Here is a 24,936-nt window from a genome sequence, read left to right on the forward strand (position 1 = left end):
CAGAATAAAATGTGTACGTCAGTGTGAAACTCAGGCCTCCATTTCCATTTATTTTTTTAAAGTAATTTGTCCTTTACAATGTGTCATCTCATACACACACGCGCGCACACACACACATACATGGGAGGGCTTGAAAGGGACAGAGAAACAAGAATAACCTCCAAACATAATTTTTTTTAACAAAGTTTAAAATAAATTACATTTCTGTCTTCTCAGTCATTACATAATGTACAGACATGATCCATTTAATGATTTAGCTTTCCCAAATTGTTAAACAATGAGGATTTTCTGTTAAAGAGGATATGTAAAAGCTTTCACTTTAGAAGCAAAGTACTATTTCCTGCAAAAACCAACCTCGGGCATACATTTTGTGGTTATGTATATTCCTTGGGAAGACTACAGTAGCAGTGCAGAAGTTCATTCTATAAAAAGATCTGAAAGATGATTTTCAAGAGACTCAATGCATTGTGCTCTCAGATAAAAATCCTAAGTCAAAAGATCAGTTATTATGACAATAACAGTTAAAACTGCATATATATGTTAAAGATCAGAAGAAGCTGTAAAGAAATGTAAGTATTTGTGCTTTGGGGACTTTTTTTTTTTTTTTGGTAAAGTTGTTTTAATAAATAGAAACTTAAAAAATGTCTCAGTGACTGATATAAAATAGACACATATCAAGGATTTCCTATACTTGGCTTAGAGTTTAAAGGTGAAAAACATCTCTACATACACCACCCGGCATCTGGTAATCCCAGTCCGGGCTAGTTGCTGACAGTCAGGCAAGGGGTTAGGAAGAAATGATAAAGTGATTTTTTCTCCTCCTATTAACATAAAGCATGATCCAGAGGTAAAGCCAGGGTGAACCAAATAACTAAACAAATGCCTACCTTCCTTTCAAATTCTTAGACCAAATAGAGAAGTCATGCTACTTCTAGGAGTGTCAAAGAAAACCCTAGAACTACCTATCCTGTAGTTCACCATATGAACTAAATATGTCTGGTCTTCTGGGAGATCCTAGGACAGGATAAGCATGATTCCTCCATACTTTATGCTTTTTCTTTTTCTTTTTTTTTTACCCTCCACACATTAACTGTAAGACTTATTTTTAAAAACACCATGGCAACTGTTTATAATGACAGAGGACAAGGTATCGTTTACATAGTAACACTGCTGTTTGTAGTTAGGGAAATAAATGTCATTTCATGTTTAGGCTGGTCAGTTTGCTCTTTCAGGCCTTTCACTTGGAAGGACATATAACCTTAAGAATCAAAGTGAATTAGAAAAAAAAAATGAGAAAATAGATGTTTTAGTTAAAGTCTTTTGCACAACAGCTTTAGATATAAAAAGAATTTCTTCAAATAATTTCCTAGGTGTCACTCAGAAGCATCCTTGCTGTCTGTAACATAATGTATTGGAGTCCTTCCAATAAAATTATAGAGTAATTTAAAATATATATTATACTTTTGCAATTGTCGTAAATCATTCAATAGTTTGTAGCATGTTAATGGAGTGAAAGAGAGATAAAAGGCAGTCCACATTCATATTTGCAAGATAAATTTACTTCAGAAGTCAACTGAATTCCTTGCTCATGTTCTAAGTATAGCCATTGTGATAAGACCTGAAAGAAAAAAATTGGAGAACAGTTAAAGCCATGCATTTTACAAAGTCTTCCATTCAATAAGCAATTGTTTAGATCTCAATGAGTAAATAAAATACAGCACATAGACAGGCACTCTACCAAGAATCCAAAGTCAGTTTGAATTTAGTTGATATTATACAGAAAAAATCCAATTTACAGCAATGGGCAGTCACTGGATAGATTTAATTAAATCACTAATGTCTGGCCATAGCTAATTTTTTAACCATCAACTATACCTCCCACTTTATCCAGTCCCATCAGCTATAAGAATAGCAGTAAAGCCAGCCAAGTTCATCAACAAAAACAGGTCGAGCCTATTTGTATCCCAGGGCTCTAGGACCACAAAGAGACAGAAGCATAATATTCCTGCCGGGCTTGTCTCTTTTGAAGAGACTCCATACATGAAACCATAAACATTTAATAATGTAAGAATATGCTCAGTCCTAAATAAGTGGTTAAAAAAAAAAAAAAGTGGTGAGTGATAAAGTACAGAGAGGGAGAACAATCCCGTAGGACCTGGGCAGGTCAGAAAAGATGCCCCAAAAGGTAAAGCTGAAATAAGCCTAAGAGATGGACAGGAATGATAAAGAACAAGGAGATCAGCAGGCATTTCAGGTGTGGGGACGGCAAAGCGAGGACCAAGAGGCTGACCAGACTCTTCGATGAGCTTTTCAGGACTAACCTCACAGGCTGTGATCAAGGATTTACACAGGCAATCAGCTGGATGAGACTGGCTCAAAGAGGTCTCAGGATGGAGAGCCTCGGATGCCCAACTACGGAGTCCTACTTCTTTCTCTGGGCTGTGGGGAGTCCTTGACGGCTCCCGGGTAGGGAGTGGCGGGGGTGAAACCAAAGCAGAATGGAAATCCATCTGACAGCAATGCAATGGGGGCATTTGGGGGGTTAAAATAACGGGTTGGGGGGGCAGGAATAGGAAGAAAAGGGACACAGATAGAAGGCAGGAAGCCAAATTGAGAAGACAATTTTGAAACTTAAAGGGAGCATAGGGGCGCCTGGGTGGCTCAGTCGGTTAAGCGTCTGCCTTCGGCTCAGGTCATGATCCCGGGGTCCTGGATTGAGCCCCACGTCAGGCTCCCTGCTCAGCGGAGAGCCTGCTTCTCCCCCTCCCTCTGCCCGTCCCCCCTGCTCGTGCACGCCGTCAAATAAGTAAAATCTTTAAAAAGATAAAAATAAAAAAAAGAGAGCATACCAAGGAGTACTGAGAGAATAGTGAAAGAGTTGGCCTCTCGGAAGAGGTGACAGGAGACTATGAAGACAGCCATGACTGGATCCCTAATCCCTGACACGTGGCAGGGACTGAGGAACTGTTTGTTCAGTTAAACTAATTATAAGACTTCAAGCCAGGATGACTGAAAGAATGATTTAACGGAAATCTGGGAACTGGTTTAAAGAGAAAGGTTCACAGTGTTAAACAAGGCTGCATTGTTCACCTTTATCACTGTATGCACTTTGTCTAAGGGTTTCCCTGGGATCAGTTCCTAGAAGTAGAAATGCTGGATGGGGCAATATACACATCTTACATTTTAGACCTGTTTTATACCATCTCAAGTCAGCAAAATGAAAACAACTGAATACAGCATTAGGTGCCAGATCAATCAGCTACAAAGAACTCATCGTCAAGGCGCCTGGCTGGCTTAGTCAATAAAGCATGGGACTCTCGATCTTGGGGTCGTGAGTTTGAGCCCCCATGCGTGTAAAGAGGACTTACATCAACTTAAAAAGGGAAATAAAAAAGAATGAAATGTAAGCCAAAACATTAAATCTTAAAAGGCACTTTACCTCAACACATGCTTTTGAAGCTATCTTACCTGTTTTTCTATTAAAAAAAAAAAAAAATTTAAAGCAGCACCAGCCCCATGGCCCTTACACATCTAAGGCCACCACCACCACCTCCGGACACACACCCCCCCCCCCACGCGCAGCCTTAGCACTTACCTAAGATATAAGCGGCCACTAGCTTCTGATTCACACTTAAGTGGAGGTAGAGGGGCACCAGCGATCCCGCATCCCCCAGTGTGGGAAGCATCAAAGCTGCAATGCATACCACTCCCAGGAAGACAGTTAGGAAGCTAGGTCCCGAGGACACAGCTCTGTTCTCTGTAAAAAGACAACACTTCCTGAGCTTGCTTCTAAAAATGCCCCAGGACCGAAGTTCATTCGCATAGACGGTCTACCACTCACCAGGATGCTGGTTTTGTCTTACTTCTCTGACTCTTTGCCCATCATTTCCATGCCATAGGGACGTTATCTGCTGGACTTATCTGGAAGCCCATAATGTCTCTGAGTCGTTACAGAAATGGAGTGTTGAAACGGCATTGTGAGGTAGTAAGTTCCTACTGAGGGGTCACCATCCTTACCCACCCCCGCCTCACCCTAATGAGTAGAAAGTGGTCAAGCATGCATCGTCTGTATGCGTTTATAAAATATACCAACAGAATTTTTAAAGAATGGGCTAGAAATAGAAATTGAAGTTCTGATATTTTCCTCCTGTACCCCAATGGGTGGCTTGTGTCTCTTACTCCATTCTGGAGCCCACTGCCTTCTGAGAGTATCTTAGGTAGACAGGTTTGGTCCTCATAACTGTAGCATCCTGCTACCATTTTTGAAAACAGTAAAAGCAGCAGAAAAGCACTACATGAGTGTTTTAAAGCTACCTGTGGGGGCGCCCAGGGGGGCTCAGCTCAGTCGGTGAAGCGTCTACCTTCAGCTGTCATGATCCCGGGGCCCTAGGATCGAACCCTGCGTCAGGCTCCCTGCTCAGCAGGCAGTCTGCTTCTGCTTCTCCCTCTGCCCCTCTCCCCCCTGCTCGTGCTCTCTCCCTCTCCCTCTTTTTTTTAAAAAAAAAAAAAGCTACCCGTGAAAATTCTTGTCCCCTGCTCTATTCCATTTACAGCAAAGGAGGAAGCAGAAACAATACCTGGCAAGTATTATGCTACATGAAATAAACCAGTCACAGCAGGACAAATACTGCATGACTGCACTTACATGAGGTATCTAAAACACAGTCCAACTCAGAATCAGAGAGTAGAACGGTGGTTACCATTGGGGGTGTGTTTAAAATGGGAGCTACTGAGGCGCCTGGGTGGCTCAGTCGGTTAAACGTCTGCCTTCGGCTCGGGTCATGATCCCGGGGTCCTGGGATCGAGCCCCGCGTCGGGCTCCCTGCTCAGAGGGGAGCCTGCTTCTCCCTCTGCCTCTGCCCCCCTCCTCCTTGCTCATGTTCTCTCTCTCTCAAATAAATGGAATCTTAAAAAAATAAAAATCTTTAAAAAAAATAAAAAATAAATGGGAGTTACTAATCACGGGCATAATGTCTCAAGCAAGCAAGATGAGTAAGTTCTAGAGCTCTACTGTACAACATTGTGCCTACAGTGAACAATACTGTATTGTACACTTAAACATTTGTGAGTTAAGTGTTCTTACTTCAATAAAAGAAAATGTAAAAAACATTAGCAGTGCTTGCTGTGTGTGTGCAATATTCATACCCATATTTTTAAGAAACCCGGTAACAACATATTCTGTCATAGAGCTTTTCCCACCACCCTTCTTTCATTAAAAGGAATAGCCAACAGCAACACAATCTTGTGTTTTATTAATGAAATAACACTGTTCATTTTATTATTAAATGCAGCTTTTCTAAATTATTAATACCTTAGCTGTTGTGCGAAGTTTAATTGAGCCTTGCCAAAGCCAGACAGGTGGAAACAAATTCAAATTTTATAGTGATTATTGCTTGAGACGAAACAACAGCATAAATACCTAAAAACAAGTCTTCTTTTTAGTTAGTAAATGAAGTATCTTTGTATTTATATTTGCTGCAGAGATAAGCTTTCAAGGCAAACATTTATTTAGGACTACTACACCACTGGCTGAAAACCCACAATAAAGATAATTTCAAGGAATTCTTAGTATTTAGAGAAATTCCAAAGACATTTGCATAGATGCTTGCAATTTTTCAAAGTGGAAATGGCTTTTCTTCTGATACTACAAGACTGTTGTAAAAATTTTATAGAGCTATAGAAAACATAAAGGTTCCTGATCAGTCTCACCCTCCTAGAGAGAACACTGTTAACAGCTTGGTACAGATCCTTTCAGAGTTTATAAACACCCACATAAACATGAAAAAAAAAATTTTTTTTAACATAAATGAGACCATAATATGCATACTGTTCTATAACTGTTTTTTCCTCTCCGAAATATATATATGAGCCTCATTCTATGTCAACGTATAAGCATCTGTCATTCTATCAGATCCTTGCAAATAAATGTCTGCCTGGCATCCCATCTTATGAATATTCATAATTTAATCCAATCCCCAATTGATGGACTTTTAGGTCACTTTCAATCTTTTATTATTATAAACAATAATAAAGAGTCTAATTTTCTTAAGCCAGAGGGCACGGACTCAAAACATTGCACAGACCTAGCGGTTCATTAGCAATGTAATTAAGACAAACCCACCAAGACGCAGCTGCATCTTTTCAAAACATCTTTTTAATCACCTGGGCTTTGGTATTTTGTTCAAGTATGCTTTGTGGGTTTCTCTGAAATTTCTGTTAAATGAAAAAAATATATATATAAATGTACTTATGCACATAGACAAGGTCTGGAAAAGAACACGGAACACTTATGTAAGCAGATTTGTTAAGTGTGTGGGATTGTAGGTGCTGTTTTCCTTTATGAATTTGTTACTGCTATGTCTTTTATAGTAGAATCAGCTCGAGAAGAAGTTTCTCATTTTCCTGCCTTTCGATACACTTATAAGAACACATTCATAAAATCTACATCTTTCGCGATCTAGCCTCTGACCATTTTCCGGCTGGTCCACAGAGCCTCACAACACTGCTGCACTTGTCATTTCTCTAAGCTAAACATGTGCAAAAATAATGACATTTCCAAACCTCCCCCCAAACAATCTCGATTCGTTTCAACATTTTAGTTCAGAGACACTTAATGAAAAACCATAGAATTTTACATACTGGAAACCACATGTAATTTACTATTCATTTAATAAACAGAAGTGAAAAATATCACTTTGTCCACATGGACTAAATCAGGCACCATTATACACTATTAAAGAAGAAAACTTTCCTCGGTTTCCTACCACGTTATTAGGAACGTGGGGGGAACTCCTTGCAAACCGGACATGTCGGCCAGGACTTCATACAGGGCTCTACCGTGGTGTCGCTCCTTGCTCTGAAGAGTGGCAAGAGCCATGGAAACCTTGTGAGACAAAGCAAACCGATCCAACAGACCCCACTGGATGAGAAGTCCAGCCCTCGTAGTGAAACCCATGCACACACTACTCTGTGCCGGGCACTCTGCTCGTGGCCGAGGACATGAGAGTTAACTAGACAAATAAGGTGCTTGTCTTCATTGCGCTTCCTGACATGGATGGCTTAGAGAGGTTTTTTTTCCCAAAACAGAAATCACCTCCTTTCTTTATCTACTTTGATTTTACAATTAGAAGAATTCTCTAATATGCTTCAGATACCAAAGGTTCACTGTCCAGGGAAAATAAGAATAAAATGCTCAATTAATACACACTGTAATTATTTAGCCTTTTAGGATGATTTTCACCTGAATTCTAGCAAGTTTTAAAATAAAGGGAAAAAATATAAAACTTTTAATCCTTATTATTTGGGGGGGGGGCTATTAAACTGGTCTGTTAAATACAGAAATGAGCCGATGGCCATTTTCCTTTAAATTATGAATTGAACATCAAAAACCAAATAGTCATTATATGACTTTTCTTATTCTAGAGGAGGTATCTCCAAGGGGGAATCTTGCATTACCATAAACATGTATAAGCCAACTTCACAATACTGATCGGAGATCAAAGTGACATTTACCAGAGGCTCTCTTTCAGCTTCGAAAGATCAAAATCTGGTCCTATCGGTCAATAACAGTTGCTGAGAAGAAGCAATCTACTGGCTTCTACCTAGTCCCTAGTCTCGGTGTCACCAGAAAACCTGGGCACTCCGTACATGGATGGAGAAGACTCTTGCCCACAGTAAATCAAAGAGGCATTACTCCCTGTGTTATCCAAATAAACACTCTAAGCTCTAAGATGAACAAACTGATAGGGACCTGTGAATTAATGTAATGACAAGTAGATTTGTTTTTAATTCCTCATAGACAATGTTGCAATTTCAAGGACAGCTGCTATCACATTCATATATCACTATCAAAAAGTTTCCATGTTTTTCTATGGAAAATTTTATCTTCCTCCTCTTATAATGGGGTTGGAAGGAGATAATGAGACGTTAAGAGGGAGGAAGAATGACGTCCAAAGAGTTGAATATGAGGATAGTGTCAATGTTGAAAGAATATATCATAACACTTCTGAATATCTAAGCTGGAAGGAAATGAGGAATGGAGAGGGATTCAATTAATAGCCCACAGGGGATATTATAATCTACTTAGTTTAATTAACTTCAACTTTAATGAGATTTTTTTTTTTTTCAAAATAATATGAACAGCGCACCAAGCTTGGCCTATTGCCAAACACAATCTCTCTCCTTCTTCGAACTAATTAAATGAGAAAGGATACGGGAAAGTCACAGAAACAAAAGTATATAATTGCCAAATTGTGCTAGCCTTCGAAAGTACAGGGGGGCTGCATTCTCGGGTCGACACATTTCAGAGGCGATAGCAACACTCGGCCTCTCCTTACAGCCTCGGCAGCCAAGAGCTTCTCTCCTCATTTCAAGTCCAGCTCTAGGCCTCTTGCTCGATTTTTCGGTACCTGATCTCTAGTTCGGTTCCGTTCTGAAGTAGTTAATTAGGTGGAAAGTGGCAGATCATTTTTCTAGTAATGATTCTTAGCTCCCTGATGACTTTTTCCAGTTAGAAATGCGTTAAGAGCGCCAACGGGCTTTAAAAGCAACCCCAAAACTACCTGGTTGAAAGGACTGCTCAAAAAATAAACTTTCGGTTAAATGTTCCTTTATCCTTTTTTCCTCTTCTTCCTTTTGTTGTTCTTTTGCAGATGGGAGAAGAATAGCCACAACCTCTTTCCTTCCTAAAGCCTTCCTCTGGCTTTGCTCGGAAACTTGAAAGCGGAACTTGTCTTTTACGCCATAGTGACAGGATTGAACATCTCTATGACGAATCACACTGAAAACATTAAAAAATAAATGCTGTTTAGGTTTCTGGGGGCCTGTCAAACAGAATTCAGCCTGAGATTTCATACAGGAGAACATTAACTAACTGTAACCAAATGTTCAAATACAGAAAGTTGCTAATGATGCTTAAAAAAAAAAAAAAAAAAAGCCACAGCATAACCCAAAAGGAAATGGGTGATTCTAAAATATTTGATGAAAACACATACTCTACAACACCGAATAAAAGTCTGAAGTAAAAGAACGATAGGTAAAGGAAATTCCTTTTAGCAAGGACATTTTTCCCCCTTGAGATCTGCGGGCAGCCGTAGTTACTGAATAGGACATATGAAATACTTTGTTCCTCACCAAAGTCTCGTGGGTTTCTACTGCCGCTTATTTACTGTGCAAGTAACAAACCTCACCTAGACTCAAAACTGAAAGTCCGTGCACAAAGGTAAAAACAAGCAATTGAATAAGTAACCAGTATGACCAATGCAACAGAAGGCTAACAATACACTTCTGTCTTCCTCTGAAAAGAGTATAAAGCACTTGCAATTTTACAAGAGCGATCTACAATTCCATTTATCTTCGTTCTTAATAGAGAACATAAACCAATTAGGTCAAAGATAACACATTTCTTTGGCAAGAGACTACATTTCTTTGGAATAGTCCTTGCTTACTGTGTACTGAATGAAAATCAAACAAAACCTGTGAAAACACGTCCTCAAAAGATACATCATTTTATGGATATGGGAGGATGAAAACATATTCAGAAGAAAAAACTTCTGCTTCTCATTCTCATGGAAGGTTTAAACAAATACAGTTTACTTGGTAGCTTAAATTAAGAGCTGGTCAATGGCTCCATCTGGTCACCACTAGCTCTAAAGTGAAAATTACATATGAACAGCTTGAACAAACAATCATCTATCTGACACTTAATTTCTGACAAAATTATCTGGAAGAACTCAGATAACCTTTTACAGATGAGTAGCTACACACTTGCTTCCTGTTTGAAGAGATTAACTTCCAGGCTTATTAGGTGAATCATTTCAGATGAATTTATATTACCATTGTTCTGTGAATGTAGTATTACTAGTTTCCCAAATGTCCCTATAATAGGATGTTCCAAAGAAAGCTAAATTCCATTATAGCTAGAGAAATTTAAAGGAATGAGTTAGAACTTGACCTTCATAAGTGACCCCGCTATAACAAGCACAACAGTTGAGGAGATGTTCACGGAAATATTAACACACACATCAGCTCCAGCATCGTGAAATATTACTAAGGATTTGGTCGACCTGTTTAGAATCTTAAGGGCTTCTTAAGAATTGTGAGGGATCGGGACGCCTGGGTGGCTCAGTCGGCTAATCATCTGCCTTCCGCTCAGGTCATGATCTATCTCAGGGTCTGCTTCTCCCTCTGCCCCCGCCGCCCACCCACCCCCCACCCCCCACCCCCACCCCCACTCATGTGCGCTCACTCTCACTCTCTCTCTCAAATAAATAACCTTTAAAAAACAATAAATAAAATTTAAAAAAGAATTGTGAGAAACTACAACTCCCAGCAAAAATTCAAAATGTAGTAAATGCTTCAAGACGAGATCCTTTTCAAATTAAACACATAAATATTAACACACTTAAAACATGTTACCGGGAAGGGATTTTGACTTACATATCCACACAACACTGAGGCTTTACTGCACCTGCAGCATCAGCGACAACATACTTATTTGGAGTAGTACACAAAACTGAAAGAAAAAGTCACAATGGCCATTAGTGTTTTTTAAAAATTAGTTTCTACAAGTAAACAATTAGCAGGGACTAGTTACAATCCATAAAAGAGACCTAGGAGACTCACCTTTGAACTTTAAGGCAAACTCATAGGGATTATACAGAGTCAACACTTGCTTATGTGTTGACTGGTCATCTGCATAAAATATTAGCTCCGTGGGAAACACAAAAACAGGAAGATTTCCTTCCACTAACTCTGGCTGTCTTTTTTGTTGATGCATTGGCACTGAATCCCCCTTGCTGCAGCTTCTGTTTTTACAGTCTCAAATCTATTTTGGACTTTTCTTAAGTCAGTTAGTTAAAAACTCCAAAGCATTTTGGCAATCTAGAAAGAGAAGAAGAGAGAAGGAAATCGAATGATACCTGTTTTCATTTGCTGTCCCTCCAACAAAAAGCTTGCATTAAAACAGGTCCCCAAACCATTTAAAGCTGCCCTTGGACTTCTCCTCGTGGCTTACTTACACAGCTTGTTCCAAACTATGCAAAGAAATTTACACATGCTCCTTTCACACTCAAGATTTCAACCTATGATAAATTACATAAATACTAGAATAAAGAAGTCTTGCTACCTCAAATTAATCACCCTCTTTCAAGGAGGTGAGATCAAAGGGCCATCACTCTTTTTAAAACCTTGGATTTCTTGGGGCGCCTGGGTGGCTCAGTCGTTAAGCGTCTGCCTTCGGCTCAGGTCATGATCCCAGCGTCCTGGGATTGAGCCCCGCATCGGGATCCCTGCTCGGCGGGAAGCCTACTTCTCCCTCTCCTACTCCCCCTGCTTGTGTTCCCTGTCAAATAAATAAAATCTTTAAAAATAATAATAATAAAAATAAATAAATAAAACCTCGGATTTCTTAAGAAGTAGAACAAATTAAGTATTGTCACAACTGATTTTATGTGAGTTAATCAGAATTCTCAAAGGCGAAAAAATAAAAAATGAAGTTTCCATGCGTTATGGGAGAAAAACACGAGACTTACTTTTACACTCGTTTCAACAATGCCTTAGTTAATGCCTTCTGGCAGCATGGGTGAGAGAGTTCATCTTTTTTTCTACCAAAAACCCAAGACAAGCAAAAATGTCTTGAAAGGAAGCCGAAAATCCAAACTCGTTAAGGAGTCCTTGGGAGTTTTCTATGAAAAGTTCAAAGTCAGTCGGTAGGCTCTGGCATGCAAGTGGTTCTGTCAAGTACACAGGCTTCAGGAGAGCCCTTTTCTTCCAACTTAGAGACCTTTTGGATTCCTTGTGGGGTTCTTGAATATGTCCTGAATAGTTGTAGCTAGCAGAAGTCTGTCTGATAGGTGTGATGTTGCTGTTTATTTCCTAATCTCATTTTAATCAACAACATTCTTATTTAGCTAGCATCCTAAGAATGTGGCTTCTGAAAATGCAAAAGCTAAAACAATACCGATCCCAGAAAATGTCTGATTTTCACTCTGTAGATGACACCTTTAAAAGAGCCCATAAACCATTTCATACTTTGTGTTCAAGTTCCCACACCTTCAAAGAGCAATATAACACAAGATTAAACTGTTTGGTTTTACCAGCTACCGGGCTGGTGTGCTGACTCTGCTTGAGGCCCTTCCAACTTTTACCAAATGAGATACTGTATAATCATGTATGCAAATTTTTATTTTCTTTCAGCTGAACACCTGTTATAAGGCAGGAACTGTGTCAGGAGCTGTGCAGAGATACAAAGATGAATAATGCACAGGCCCTGCCCTCAAAAGACTCAAATTGCGGGGCACCTGGGTGGCGGAATTGGTTGAGTAACCAACTCTTGGTTTTGACTCAGGTCCAGATCTCATGGTCATGGGATCGAGCCCCGCGTCGGGCTCCGTGCTCAGTATGGAGTCCGCTTGAGATGCTCTCTCTCCCTCTCCCCCTGCTTGTGCTCTCTAAATAATAAATAAAATCTTTAAAAAAAAAAAAAAGACTCAAATCTAAGGGACAAAACAGTATTTAAGCTACCTCTATTATAATGCATAGCACTATATATATATATAAAGTGCTAAGGAATTAGATTACATGAATTCTACCTGGAAGAGAGGCAAGGAGAGGTCATTTGAGGTAGTCTCTAAAGAAAAAAAAAAAGGCAGGAGCGTCCGGGTGGCTCAGATGGTTAAGCGTCTGCCTTTGGCTCAGGACATGATCCCAGAGTCCTGGGATCGAGGCCGAGGACCGACCGCATCGGGCTCCCTGCTCAGCGGGGAGTCTGCTTCTCCCCACCGCCCATTCTACCCCCCCACCCCCGCTCATGCTCGCTGGCGCTGTCTCTCTCAAATAAATAAAATCTTAAAAAGAAAAAAAGAAAGGCATATACTTCTGTGTCGGGGGGGGCACTGGTAGGAAGGGCATTCTGACCTAGGGGACAGCATATGCCAAGGCACAGAAATCTGAAGGTGAGGGAAAACGCTAGGAAGATCATAATCCACAAGCTGTCCCAGATCATCATACTACTTCCTATCTGTGTATTTTACAGCGTGCATGTAGCTCATGACAGGGTTGGGTTTTGGGGTTTTTTTTTTTTAAATTTCCAAAGGGCCTATTTTTTTTGAAAGGGCCTACTGACATTTTTATTAGTAATAACATGTAATATGTGTATCATTCATAACAGATTACAAACTTTTTATTAATTACATATACTGAATTAATTAAGACATGCAATGCTTTTAGCACTTACTGTAGGCCAGGCAATGTTCTAAGTGTTTGCTGCTGTTATTAAATTAGGAAGAGACAGAGACAGATACTGTCGGCAGGCCTCCCGCCTACAGTTCAGCATTTCCACTCCAGCTAACTAACTCTCCACTGTAATACAATAAAACTAAGATTATTCTGAACAGCATCCGATGAAATCATTCTAATTTTGAGTTTTTATTTGCCATATATTTCTTTCTTTTGCTAAGGGCCATACACATTTCTATTTGGCTAATGTGCTCTCAGAAGTTTGGTATATTTTTTCCAACAGAAAATAATTAGCTCTATTACTTTCTTAGTGAGCTTGGCTATCAGAAACACAACATCCGAGTTTGCCATCACTAAATAGTATTCAACATCTCATTCTAAAACGTTGTTAGGATGAGAATTTAGGAGCCCCTGGGTGGCTCAGTCGGTTAAGCATCTGCCTTTGGCTCAGGTCATGATCCCAGGGTCCTGGGATCGACAGGCTCCCTGCTCAGCTTCTCCCTCTTCCTCTGATCCTCCTCCCCGCTTGTGCTCTCTCTCTCTCTCTCTCAAATAAATAAATAAAATCTTTAAAAAAAAAAAAAAAAGGATGAGAATTTAGCTTAGGATAAAAAGGTGGCATGGTGGGGCACCTGGGTGGCTCAGATGGTTAAGCATCTGCCTTCGGCTCAGGTCATGATCCCAGGGTCCTGGGATCGAGCCCCGCGTCGGGCTCCCTGCTCAGCGGGGGGCCTGCTTCTCCCCCTTCTTCTGCTTCTCCCCCTGCTCATATTCTCTCTCTCTGTATCTCTGTGTCTTGAATGAATAAATTTAAAAATCTTAAAAGAAAAAATTAAAAAATAAAAAAAAAGGTGGCATGGCATCTCTGATTTCTGGAAAACAGTTTAGTCAATAAATGTTGGCAAAACCGGGTATCCACCTAGGGGAAAAAAAAAGTTGAATTTATCCCTTATTCCTTACAAAATTCCAAAACTTTATCACGGTAAATTCAAATGGATCCAAGTTTTAAATGTAGAAAAAGAAAACTGTAAAACACTAGAAACCATGGGAAGTCTTTTTTTCTTTTCTAATCTGAGCAACCAGAAGCCAAAAAATATTGATAAACTCGACTATCGAAAAACTCTTAAAACACTGCATGGCAAAAAAAAAAAAAGTCTAGGGGCGCCTGGGTGGCTCAGTCGTTGAGCGTCTGCCTTCGGCTCAGGTCATGTTCCCAGGGTCCTGGGATCAAGCCCCGCATTGGGCTCCCTGCTCCGCGGGAGGCCTGCTTCTCCCTCTCCCACTCCCCCTGCTTGTGTTCCCTCTCTCACTGTCTATCCAATAAATAAATAAAATCTTTAAAAAAAAAAAAAAAGTCTATGCAAAGCCAAAGAAACTTTTCCAGTCATAGGCCAGGTCTGATTTCCCTACTAGATGTAGAGGAAATACCAATTATTATGAAAAAGCACTCACCATAAAAATGAGCAAATGCTGCAATATTTTATAGAAAAGGACCAACTGTTTTTTAACTTCCCAGGGGAGGTGGAACCTCACTCACAAGAGAAATACAAACTAAAGCTACACCGAAATACACGTTATTACTTGCCAGACTGTCGAAAGACAACAAGTTTGATAGCACGGAGCATCCAGGCATGTTCCTAACGTTGCTGACAGCGATATAAACTGGCCGACGGACTCTCCCTGCCACAAGTAAACACACACGTCCTCCGATCTAGAGATTCTACTTCTAGGAATTCAGCCGGCATAAATATTCCTCTTGTGCGAAACCATGTACGTGGACGTGTTTTAATCCTCAGTACTGAGGAGTAAATAAAATGATTTATGGGAGGCACACAGAACAAAGCTCGGCACTCGACAAGGGTTAGCTGTTGTTGTCAATAGTCAAAGATGGAAAGAGCCCAACCGTCCCTTAAGGGGGGGGGGGGTGGGTCATGAGATAAAGTATGATACAGCCATTTGCTGGGAGGCCAGGAAGCCGCCAAGAAGAAAGAGGAAGCCCTCTGTGTCATGGAGGTATGGGCTGACCGTCAAATTCAGTGTTAAGTGCCTTCGGCTCAGGTCATGTTCCCAGGGTCCTGGGATCAAGCCCCGCATTGGGCTCCCTGCTCCGCGGGAGGCCTGCTTCTCCCTCTCCCACCCCCCCTGCTTTGTACAATGCAAAGCAATGCATTGTACCTTGCTTTTCTCACTTAACACCGAACTTGACGGTCAGTCCATACCTCCACACCATCTGTGTGGGAGAGGGAGGTCTCCCCGCTCCGGGTAAAAGATCTTTGGAAGGATGGCCAGGGCTGCCCCTGGAGAAACTACCTGAGCAGCTAGGGACAGGGGTGGAAGGGCGGTTTCCTCTGGATACCTTTTTCCATCTTCTATCTTTTGAATTCTGAACCCTATGAACACCTATTCAAAAGCTTGTGTGTGTGTGTGTGTGTGTGTTTAAGTCAAATTAAACAACTCCTCCAGGGCCTAATTTGGAAAAGGTGCCAGTTTTGAAACTCAAGAAGGAATTTAGAAACAATGTGTGAAAAATCTCTGTTAATTGCATTTTCCAATTCATGATCTTTTAATAAGATGGAGAGCCTGAAACAATGTGTTAAATGCCAGGATTTCAATTCTTTAAAATCATTTTAGACGCAACAGAAGCTCATGCCAGTGAGAAAAACAAAGGCTTAAGAGGGCTTGCAAACTGAGGGAAATGTGCAACTTTTTGTTATAAAGGAGTATGACACGGTTTATAAATCTGACTGGGAAGTCAAAATTAACCACACAGAACAAGCACTAAACTCTTCCAACCTTAAGGGGAAGTTCGTTGGCACAACAAGAGTAGAAATTTCGCTGGCTTTACATAATGGTTTAGGAGAATTCTTATTCTTTTCATTTTGAAGCTTTCTCTTGACGAGTTGAATATGAACGCTTTTCCCCAGGAATTGTCAATAAATAGGCTGTCTATCCCCCGATCACTGTTTAAGAAGTGTCTCATCTGTTTTTAGCAGTTTATTCTTTCTTTTTGTATCCTTGTTCCCATTTCTCACTTATCTTGGCTAAGATATAAATTGCCTCCTGAACTCTGACCAATGGAAATTAGGGGGGAATTAGCACCAGGTCACCAGAGCAATATCAGTGATTCGGCCAACAAACATAACGAAGCAGAACACCTGCCTCTAATTGATGGTTTTCCGGCAACTAACACTTTCTCTTTGCTCCCGTCCATACTGCAAAATGATAAAGTGCAAAAATTCTGGGGAAAGATTATATACTAAGCCGGTAAAACCTGACTCCAAATCGGTTTATGAGGTTGCTTTCCAAAAGTCAAACACACACAAAGTCAAAGAGTGTGAGCTCCCAGCCCTTCTCATTTTACCTCTGAGGAAAGCAGGCCCAGCATAAAGGACTTACCCAAGGTCACACAAGGTGCTGGTGACAGACCTCTGGTCTCCAGACTCACACTTTCCTAAACGGTTCCATCTCTGTGTCTCGTTTCAAAAGTCCTGCCTCTGATGCTCACTGTCACATTGTCACACATGCCCTCATCTCCAGAAAGTTCCCTGCTTCTCCAGAAGAGGTCTCAAAGGATGATCCAAAATTCAAGTCTTGATACATGTGTTTCCTTTTCAGTTTTATAAAGATAAACAGCTGAGAGACAGTTTCATTTACTAAGCTGGGCATGCTTGCTTTTCCTGATTATGAAACAAGACCTATGGCTGTCGGTAACTATCCATGAGAGCATTAGTAACCAAGGTTTATTCTGTAGTCTACCTCTCTGGACACCAAAATGTTCCTCATTCTTCAAAGGTGCCTTCAAATTTCCCCTTTGTGTTCTTCCTCTACTTCTCTGACCTATATGATCTCACTGATTTTATTACCTTTTAATGCACTTATTGTATTGATTGAATATTCTGACATTTGTTTTGTGTGGGTTAATTTGGACTCCCCAGACTTCGAGCATAATGCCATATTGTCTTTCTGTGGGGTTTTTGTTGTTTTTCCTCATCCTACATAGACCCAAGCTCGGTGTTAGGCATTTAGCAGATACTGAACTTATCAGCTTGCCTACAGGTGTTTACTAATAACGGTTTCCTCCATCAAGGGCATTCCTCTTCCTCATGGCTGAACACACTTTGTCCATAAAAGACAGGGAAAGGATCCCACTTAAAAGAACAGCCAATCTGTGGCAGCTGCTTACCGTGGGTTGGGGTAAGTGGAGAACAGAGAATCCACACTCCCAGCTGCCTCTCCCCACCCCTCCCCGTTTCCCTCTCGTCATTAGCCCTGGCTCCTCAGTGCCCAACTAGGCTCCAAGGTGGCCCCGACCTCACAGGGAAGCAGTGCAGCTGGTGACTCGGGAGCTGCCTTGTCCTTGCCCTCTGTACCAAAGGCACAGAAATGCAATCGTGAATGAAATTTGGAAAGAAAACCTTATGTGTGTACACCACCTTGTGACCAGTTTGCAAACTACTCTCTCTCTCTCTCACACACACACACACACACACTCACCTAAACACATGAAGTCCTCACACTTTCCACCATCAGTCCAGGGAGACCAGTACCCTAAAGTGTGATCATTTTCTGTTTTCCTCACTTTAGATTGACAAGAAGGAAAAGATCAGACTCAGATAAATGAGAGTTTCAATACCTTTGCTCACCACAGATTCAAAATGGAGATTTAAAACAGAAACCACTTTAAAAGCATACTGTCATTTACCCTCCCCCCCTTTTTTTTGGAAAGAGGAGGCTGCGAGAAAATCAAATGAAATAAGCAGTCCTTGGGGATTCCTGTGCTGAATCGGTTTCAAGCTTCGAAACAGCTAAGGATTATCCCAAGTCCAGATTCCCCAGAAACCCATCTGCTGGGCCACAGTGCACCAGCTCCTTATGGCCTCTTCCTGCTTCTCGTCTTTACTCTGATTAGGGTTCCCAGCTCCACCTCTAGGCCAGCTCCCTTTTATCTGGGCACAAAGACTATCTATCTCCTTCCTCCATACTTGGTGTGGTCTGCCAATGGCCAGCGAAATTCTAAACAGTTAAGAGCAATTAAGTTCTTCTGCTTTAGTCTCACTGTTATTCAAACCTCTCTTTTCCTTCCCATTTCATCAGCTCTACTCTCTTCTTCTTTAAATCTCCAGTATTGTCTATCAGGATTTTTAATGGCTGGTATATTCCTAAAGTCAAGTGTTTCGGGGACGCCTGGGTGGCTCAGTTGGTTAAGCGTCTGCCTTTGGCTCAGGTCATGATCCCGGGGTCCTGGGATGGAGCCCCACATCGGGCTCCCTGCTCAGCGGGGAGCCTGCTTCTCCCTCTCCCATTCCCCCTGCTTGTGTTCCCTCTCTCGCTGTCCCTGTCAAATAAATAAATCTTCAAAAAAAAAAAAAAGTCTTTCGCAAGCCATGTTCTAATGTCCACTTTATAGGTTCAATCGTTCATTGTGCAATATTAGGCCATTTGGTTTCTATACATTTTCTAGGTTTTGGTTTTTTTTTTAAAGATTTTATTTATTTATTTGAGAGAGAGAGAATGAGAGACAGAGAGCATGAGAGGGAGGAGGGTCAGAGGGAGAAGCAGACTCCCTGCCAAGCAGGGAGCCCGATGCAGGACTCGATCCCGGGACTCCAGGATCATGACCTGAGCCGAAGGCAGTCGCTTAACCAACTGAGCCACCCAGGCGCCCCTCTAGGTTTTTCGTGTAATGTGATGTCTTACCAATGGGACTGAACTGCTATAAATAATGTGATGACAGGCTATTATCTATTCAAGATGGAAAAGTTGACTAGAGTACATTTTAAGATTTAAAAAAAAATAAGGATGCCCTCTAGCAGCATCAGTTTTAAAAACATTTTTCTTAAAACTACTTATTTCCCATCTTTGTTTTACAATATCTCAGTGTCTTCAGGTATTTCAAGATGTGCGATTCTCAAAGCAAAATCCGTATAACTCATTATATGAAATACACATGTTGTGGGGCGCCTGGGTGGCTCAGTCGGTTAAGCATCCGCCTTTGGCTCAGGTCATGATCCCGGGGTCCTGGGATCGAGCCTCATGTCAGTCTCCCTGCTCAGCGGGGAGCCTGCTTCTCCCTCCGCCTGCCGCTCCCCCTGCTTGTGCTCTCTGACAAAATCTTTAAAAAAAAAAAAAAAAAATACATATGTTGCTACCTATGGACCTCTCCAGAGTTTTAGAATCACAAGTTCATTCATGGAACATTAACTGAGCACTTATTATGTGCTAGGCCCTGTGCTGAGGAATATGGAGAAAAGATGAAAACATTGTCTCAGCCCTTGAAAAATTCAGTCTAGCAGGAAAAACAGATATACATGGTAATTAGGATATGATGTGACAAGTGTTAAAATGCTGGTAGATAAAAAAGCTCTAGGAGCATAAAGAAAGTGCCAGGCTGCCTTAAATAGGAGTTTGCAGTAGGAGTGGAGAGGGGGGTGAATTCCAGGAAGAAGATGTGTAGAAGCATGAAAGGGACTGTTAAGATGAGCTTTGGCAGAGCACATGGTTAAAAAATAGCCTGTATGGAGGAGTGGCGGGAGATGGTGAAAACTCCTGTAAGCCAAGTTCGGGGGGTGAGACTTGCTTCTGGGGGCCAGTGGTTCTCAAAATGTGGTACCGGACCAGCAGCAGCAGCTTCACCTGGGGAACTTGCTAGAAAAGCCAATTCTTGGGTCCCAGGCCAGACCTGCTGCCCCAGAAATCCTGGGGTTGGGGCCCAGTCACCTTTGTTTTCACACGCCCTCCGGATGATTCGAATGCATACTGCACTTTGAGAACCACTGCTTCGGGTGATGGGAAACCTCTGAAGGGTCTTTTTTTTTTTAAGATTTTTGTTTATTTACTTGACACAGAGAGAGAGACAGCTAGAGAGAGAACACAAGCAGGGGGAGTGGGAGAGGGAGAGGGAGAAGCAGGCTCCTGGCTGAGCAGGGAGCCGGATGCGGGGCTCAATCCCAGGACTCTGGGACCATGACCCGAGCCAAAGGCAGACGCTTAACCTACTGAGCCACCCAGGCGCCCCCTCTGAAGGGTCTTAAGCGGAGAACGGACTGGATAAGATCTGGAGTAGGAATCTGGTTGCCGCTGACCAGTTAAGCACAACGGCGGACTCCAGAGGAGTTACAGGAAAAACCAAGTCACCCTTGAATCAACGTGGCATGAAGTGAGGGCCTAGATGAAGGCAGGAGGAATGGAGAGCAAACCGATTTGAGAGATGTCTTACAGGTGGCCCAGATTCAATCAGGTGACTAGGATATATCCATACGAAGGTGTGACTGCAAGGGTTTTCACATAAAAGCTGTAACCTTGTCGACGGTATCAACCACTAGGTGTTTTAAGAAAGGAGTGTTCCACACAGTCCCTAGAAAAAGGGGGGAGATGGAGCACAATGTCTGTGTTTCCGTAGCATCAAAAGCAAAGGGTACCCGGGCTTATCCACGAGTCGTCTTGTTCAGCTTGGCAGTTCGACTTCTCACGGGTAGTCAACTGGCGTTCATATATTAACATAAAAATCTTTTGTAAGTCTGGTTAGCGTGAATCAGTCCTTGAGACTGCCAATTTGGGGATGTGCTGGCAAAATTAAATCTCAAACGCTGCAAAGCTGAAAAAGGCCATTGGTTCTGGGGATCTATCTAACCAAGGCACTGCCAAGGTGAGACCCTGCTAGAGCCTTCTTTTCATCCTAACTTCATCACTGATCACATGGCCCACTTAATTCTGGAAGAAGCTGGGATGAATGAAAGAATCACGCTGTACAATGCCCTAAAGGTCATGAAAGTCGGGTGTGAACTGTTCTTTCTAATTCTGCAGGCAGGATTTAGCTGAAGCAATCTTCAATTTCCTGACGGAGAGGAGAGAGGGGTCCAGGTCAACCCATATGGCTGATTTATGGCTAATGAGAATTTTGCAGAGCACAATCCCTATTTCTTTAGGACTCTGGATAGCTCTTGTTATGGACTGCATGTTCTTCCAGCTGATACCAATAACTTGGCTTATTTGACCATCTTATTTTGTCCAAGAGTAGTTCCCAATCAAAAACTGCACTATGTTATGGAATTTGAGAGCCATAAGGGACCCTGGAGATTAAAACAAAACTTTGATATTACAGGTGAGGAAACAGAAGGCCTCAAAGAGTAAATCACTTCATCTATTTATTGTAGGGCAAGATTCTCTACAATACTACAAGGTGGCAAAACAAGATTCAGAGCAACATCGATCTGCCCATTTAAATTTTAGACGATGTGTAAAATGCCTATTTTCATCTTAAACATTTTAAAAACAGAAAAAGAAGAGTAGCAAATTACTTTATTGGGCTATTAGAGGATGGGGAAGCTTTTCTTGTAGTTTCTTAATTGTTTCAGAAATTAGAGTTAAGGGGCACCTGGGTGGCTCAGTTGGCTAAGCGTCTGACTCTTGATTTTCGGCTCAGGTCATGATCTCAGGGTCCTGAGATCAAGCCCCACCTCGGGCTCCATGCTGGGTGTGGAGCCTGCTTTAAGATTTTCTCTCCCTCTGCCTCTGCCCCCACCCTCTCACACACAAAAAAAAAAAGAGAGAGAGAGAATTAAATGTCAAAGCTTCAGGAGAAAACCATTAAAAATAAAAAATTGGGGAAGAAAATGTCCATGAACAGTTCAGGGGAAGAAACATGCATTATTTTATAAGCTATTTGTTCTGTTTTCGGTCTTCACCTACAAAGGTAACTTTATACTGAATATTGCCCATTACATCTAATTATATATTGCATGTAAAGGGAATCTATCACCACTACCCCTTACAGATTTGAGAAACTCCATATTTTCAAATATCCTGGTATTTGAGTAAACCTTGTATTTTGAGAATTCCAGAAATGCTTCAGAAACTAGTTTAATCTTGTATCCTGTTCGGGTATGTAGATGTGAACAACTTGAAAGGCACATTTGGCCCCTCTTCCTGTTTTCCAAACTTCCCACTGCTTTCTACCACATATATATGTAATCTAGAAGTTGGTGTCCATTCCCTGGTCAATATCCTGTATATAGCATTTTATAGGCAGATTTCCAAGCACTTAAAGGAAACATGGACAAGATTTCCATCAGCAAGAATATATTAAATTCCAGGTGTGCCCTGGCTGAAACAGGAGACTTTCCCCCTTCTCTCTGGAATTCACATTAAGAACGCAATGCATTCCGATAGAACAGGACTGCTTTTTTAGGCAAGATCCGAAGGATCCCATTTTCCAGGTCTGCGTCCATCTCTTTATTTCCCTCAACGGTCAAAAAAAAACAAACAAAAAAAAAACGGGACCGCTTTCATTTAGTATTTTGCCCTCTCACTCCCCGAGGTGAGGTCTCTTGGCTTCTACTGGGGCAGAAAAGCAACTCCAGTCCCGAGAGGGCAGACTGTCAGTTACTTTACCCAAAGGGGAAACTGCAGAACACTGAATAAGGACTGGAGGGCAGGAGAGGGAGTCTGAAACGGTCCGTCCTAGGACTGAAGCTCCACCTGATTGGGGCCCAGCCTTTCCAGCCTTCATCCCCACACCGGCCGGCTCCATGTGAAACCGGTCATGTGAGCCTGTTTACAGCCGAGCAGCTGGTGCAACCATCAGGATCCGTGCGGAGGTCCAGGAAGGGGGACGGATGCAGGCCACGTACCCCCGCCACCCCCCGCCACTATTCCGCGAAGGCGTTCGCTCTCCCTCTCTGCCTCGCCACCCCACTTTCACCTCCCTCCAGCCATCCCGGGACGCCTCGTTCCAGCCCCGCCGATCTCCTTCCAGTTGCTCGCCGAGGGGGGGACCGGCTGGGTTGGGGGAAGGAGGAGTTAGGGCGAGGACGGTGTCACCCCGAATGGGGAGTCAGCCTCCCTTCCCTAGCCCTCCTCGCCACATCCGCCAAAGAGCTGTCCCTGGAGTCTCATCCCCGGGGCGACCGAACTCTGCCGGGCGGGCACCGGGAGGAACCCGAGCCCGCTGCCTCCGCCCGGGCACGGGAAAGGCACGCGCGGGCCGGCCGGACCCTGGGGCCGGGCTCCGCGGGCGGCGGGGCAGCTGACAGTCAGAGATGGGGCAGAAAGGGCTCCATGTGCCCGCTCCCCACCTCCCACCCGCAGCCCGGCGCCGCCGAGCCCCGCCGTCAGCCACAGAGCCAAGCTCGGGGGCTGGGGACGGCTCATTCTGTGCGCGGGGCCTCTCGGCAACGTAACTTCCACGTCTTCCCGAAGTCGGAGGAAGTGGGTGACGGGACGGCGGGGGGGACTCTCACCTCGGCAACCCCGGCTCCTCGGAAAGCAGCTGCGACTGCCGCTCCGCTCCTTTGTCAGCGTCTCTAGGCTGCACTGCCTGCTGGGATACCGGAGGACTCAAATGCCACCTCTCTCCGCCCTCGAGGATGAGCTGCGGTTGGGGGTGGGTGGGAAGAGGCGGAGGGGGTGGAGCCGGGGGCGGGGCCGGGGCGGGGGCGGAGCCTCTTTACCGCCACCTGGCTTCTCGGGTTTGTTCCTTCGCAGTGCTCTAAACTTCTCTTCCTGCTGTCCCGCACCTCTCCCTCCCCTCCCCTCCCCTCCCGCCGCCCCTTGAGGAGACCGGAGACCCTTCGTGAGGGTCATCTCCCTTTGCACTTGTCGGGCGGTCACCCTTGATTCCCCAGGCGCGCGCACACGCGCACACACATACACACAGTGAGTACCCAAGGCCAGTTGATTTCTACCGCCCATCTCATCAAGCCCCTTTCTCCACTCCGTCCTCGGTGCTACAGGCTCTGTGTAGACCCCATGACCTTTTTTGCTTGGAGCTCCGCAGTAGCCTCCTGGTTGGGCTCTCTGCTTCCACGCTTGCCTTTGCCCACACCATCTCCCAGACGGCAACCAGAGGGATTTATCTAAGATGTACAGGGGACCTGTTACTTTTCTGCTTAAAACCTTCCAGTGTCTCAGAAGGTGCCCACAATCCCTGGGCATGGGATAGAAGGTCCTCCGTAATCCTTTTCTGATGCACCCCATACCCTAACGCAATAAACCAGGCCTCCCTGGAAGACAGTGGGGCCAGGGAGCGCGCTGCCTGCCCTAAATACTCCCCCTTGAAAGGAAGCCGCACTGTCGGTAATGGTCACAGGCCCCTTGAAATATCATCAAAGATGGAATACTCAGAATTAAATGTTAATGCTGTTCAGAAAGGCAGAGGAAGGTGCAGCCTGCTTCACGTTCCCTCCCTACAAGTAGAAGGCCCAAAGACTTCTCCTCGATTGTCCCACACCAGCAATGGGCGGCCAGGCTTCCCTTGGGCTCAGGCTTCCGATGCCTTTGCTCATCGATTCCCTTCTCTGTCTCTGGAATACCTACCTGTCTTTCAAGGTCCAGTGGAAATGCTACTTCCTCCAACAAACCTTCTAGGATCTTCCATGAGGACTATTAACTCCAGCTCCATCACCATACAGCGTTGCTTATACTGCTTTGCAATTCTTCCTGACTTAGGTAATCACTAGTTGTGTATTATGTCTTCCTTTCTCTCCTGCCTAAACTATGAATTCCTCAGTGACCCACAGCTGCCAGCACAATGCCTAATCCAGAAAAGGCATCAGTATAATTGGATGAAATGAAATCCTTCAACTCCACTGTATCTGAAGCCCTAAGTAGGCCCAGAGAGGAGTCCAGGCCAGGCTTCACTAGGACCTCTTCATTTTGGCCCAGCCACATGTCATTTTGCAAACACAAACTGGTTAGACAGCA

General features: G+C 43.2%; 1 protein-coding gene across 1 annotated transcript; it reads right to left on the reverse strand.

Annotated features, from left to right (window-relative positions):
* Positions 1 to 366: 366 nt before the first annotated feature.
* Positions 367 to 23,618, reverse strand: MOSPD1 (motile sperm domain containing 1). The gene is made up of 6 exons (XM_045882850.3): positions 23,475 to 23,618; positions 10,624 to 10,881; positions 10,438 to 10,513; positions 8,562 to 8,779; positions 3,596 to 3,757; positions 367 to 1,618 (listed from the first exon to the last, which is right to left on the reverse strand). Exons 2-6 carry the CDS (start codon positions 10,775 to 10,777, stop codon positions 1,587 to 1,589), a joined length of 642 nt encoding a protein of 213 aa, XP_045738806.1. The 5' UTR covers positions 10,778 to 10,881; positions 23,475 to 23,618; the 3' UTR covers positions 367 to 1,586.
* Positions 23,619 to 24,936: the final 1,318 nt, after the last annotated feature.

Source organism: Mirounga angustirostris, unplaced genomic scaffold (assembly GCF_029215605.1).
Source record: "Mirounga angustirostris isolate CCGP_5_RB_7025 unplaced genomic scaffold, mMirAng1.0.hap1 SCAF_11, whole genome shotgun sequence".
Classification (NCBI taxonomy): Eukaryota; Metazoa; Chordata; class Mammalia; order Carnivora; family Phocidae; genus Mirounga; species Mirounga angustirostris.

Excerpts from the sequence above, each read along its gene's own strand:
- MOSPD1 (XM_045882850.3), bottom strand. The coding sequence starts at position 10,777 with ATGCATCAACAAAAAAGACAGCCAGAGTTAGTGGAAGGAAATCTTCCT. Across the intron at positions 10,514-10,623 it reads GTTTGCCTTAAAGTTCAAAG|TTTTGTGTACTACTCCAAAT; the intron begins GTGAGTCTCCTA and ends TTTTTCTTTCAG. Across the intron at positions 3,758-8,561 it reads TGAGCAGTCCTTTCAACCAG|AGAACAGAGCTGTGTCCTCG; the intron begins GTAGTTTTGGGG and ends GTCTTTTTACAG.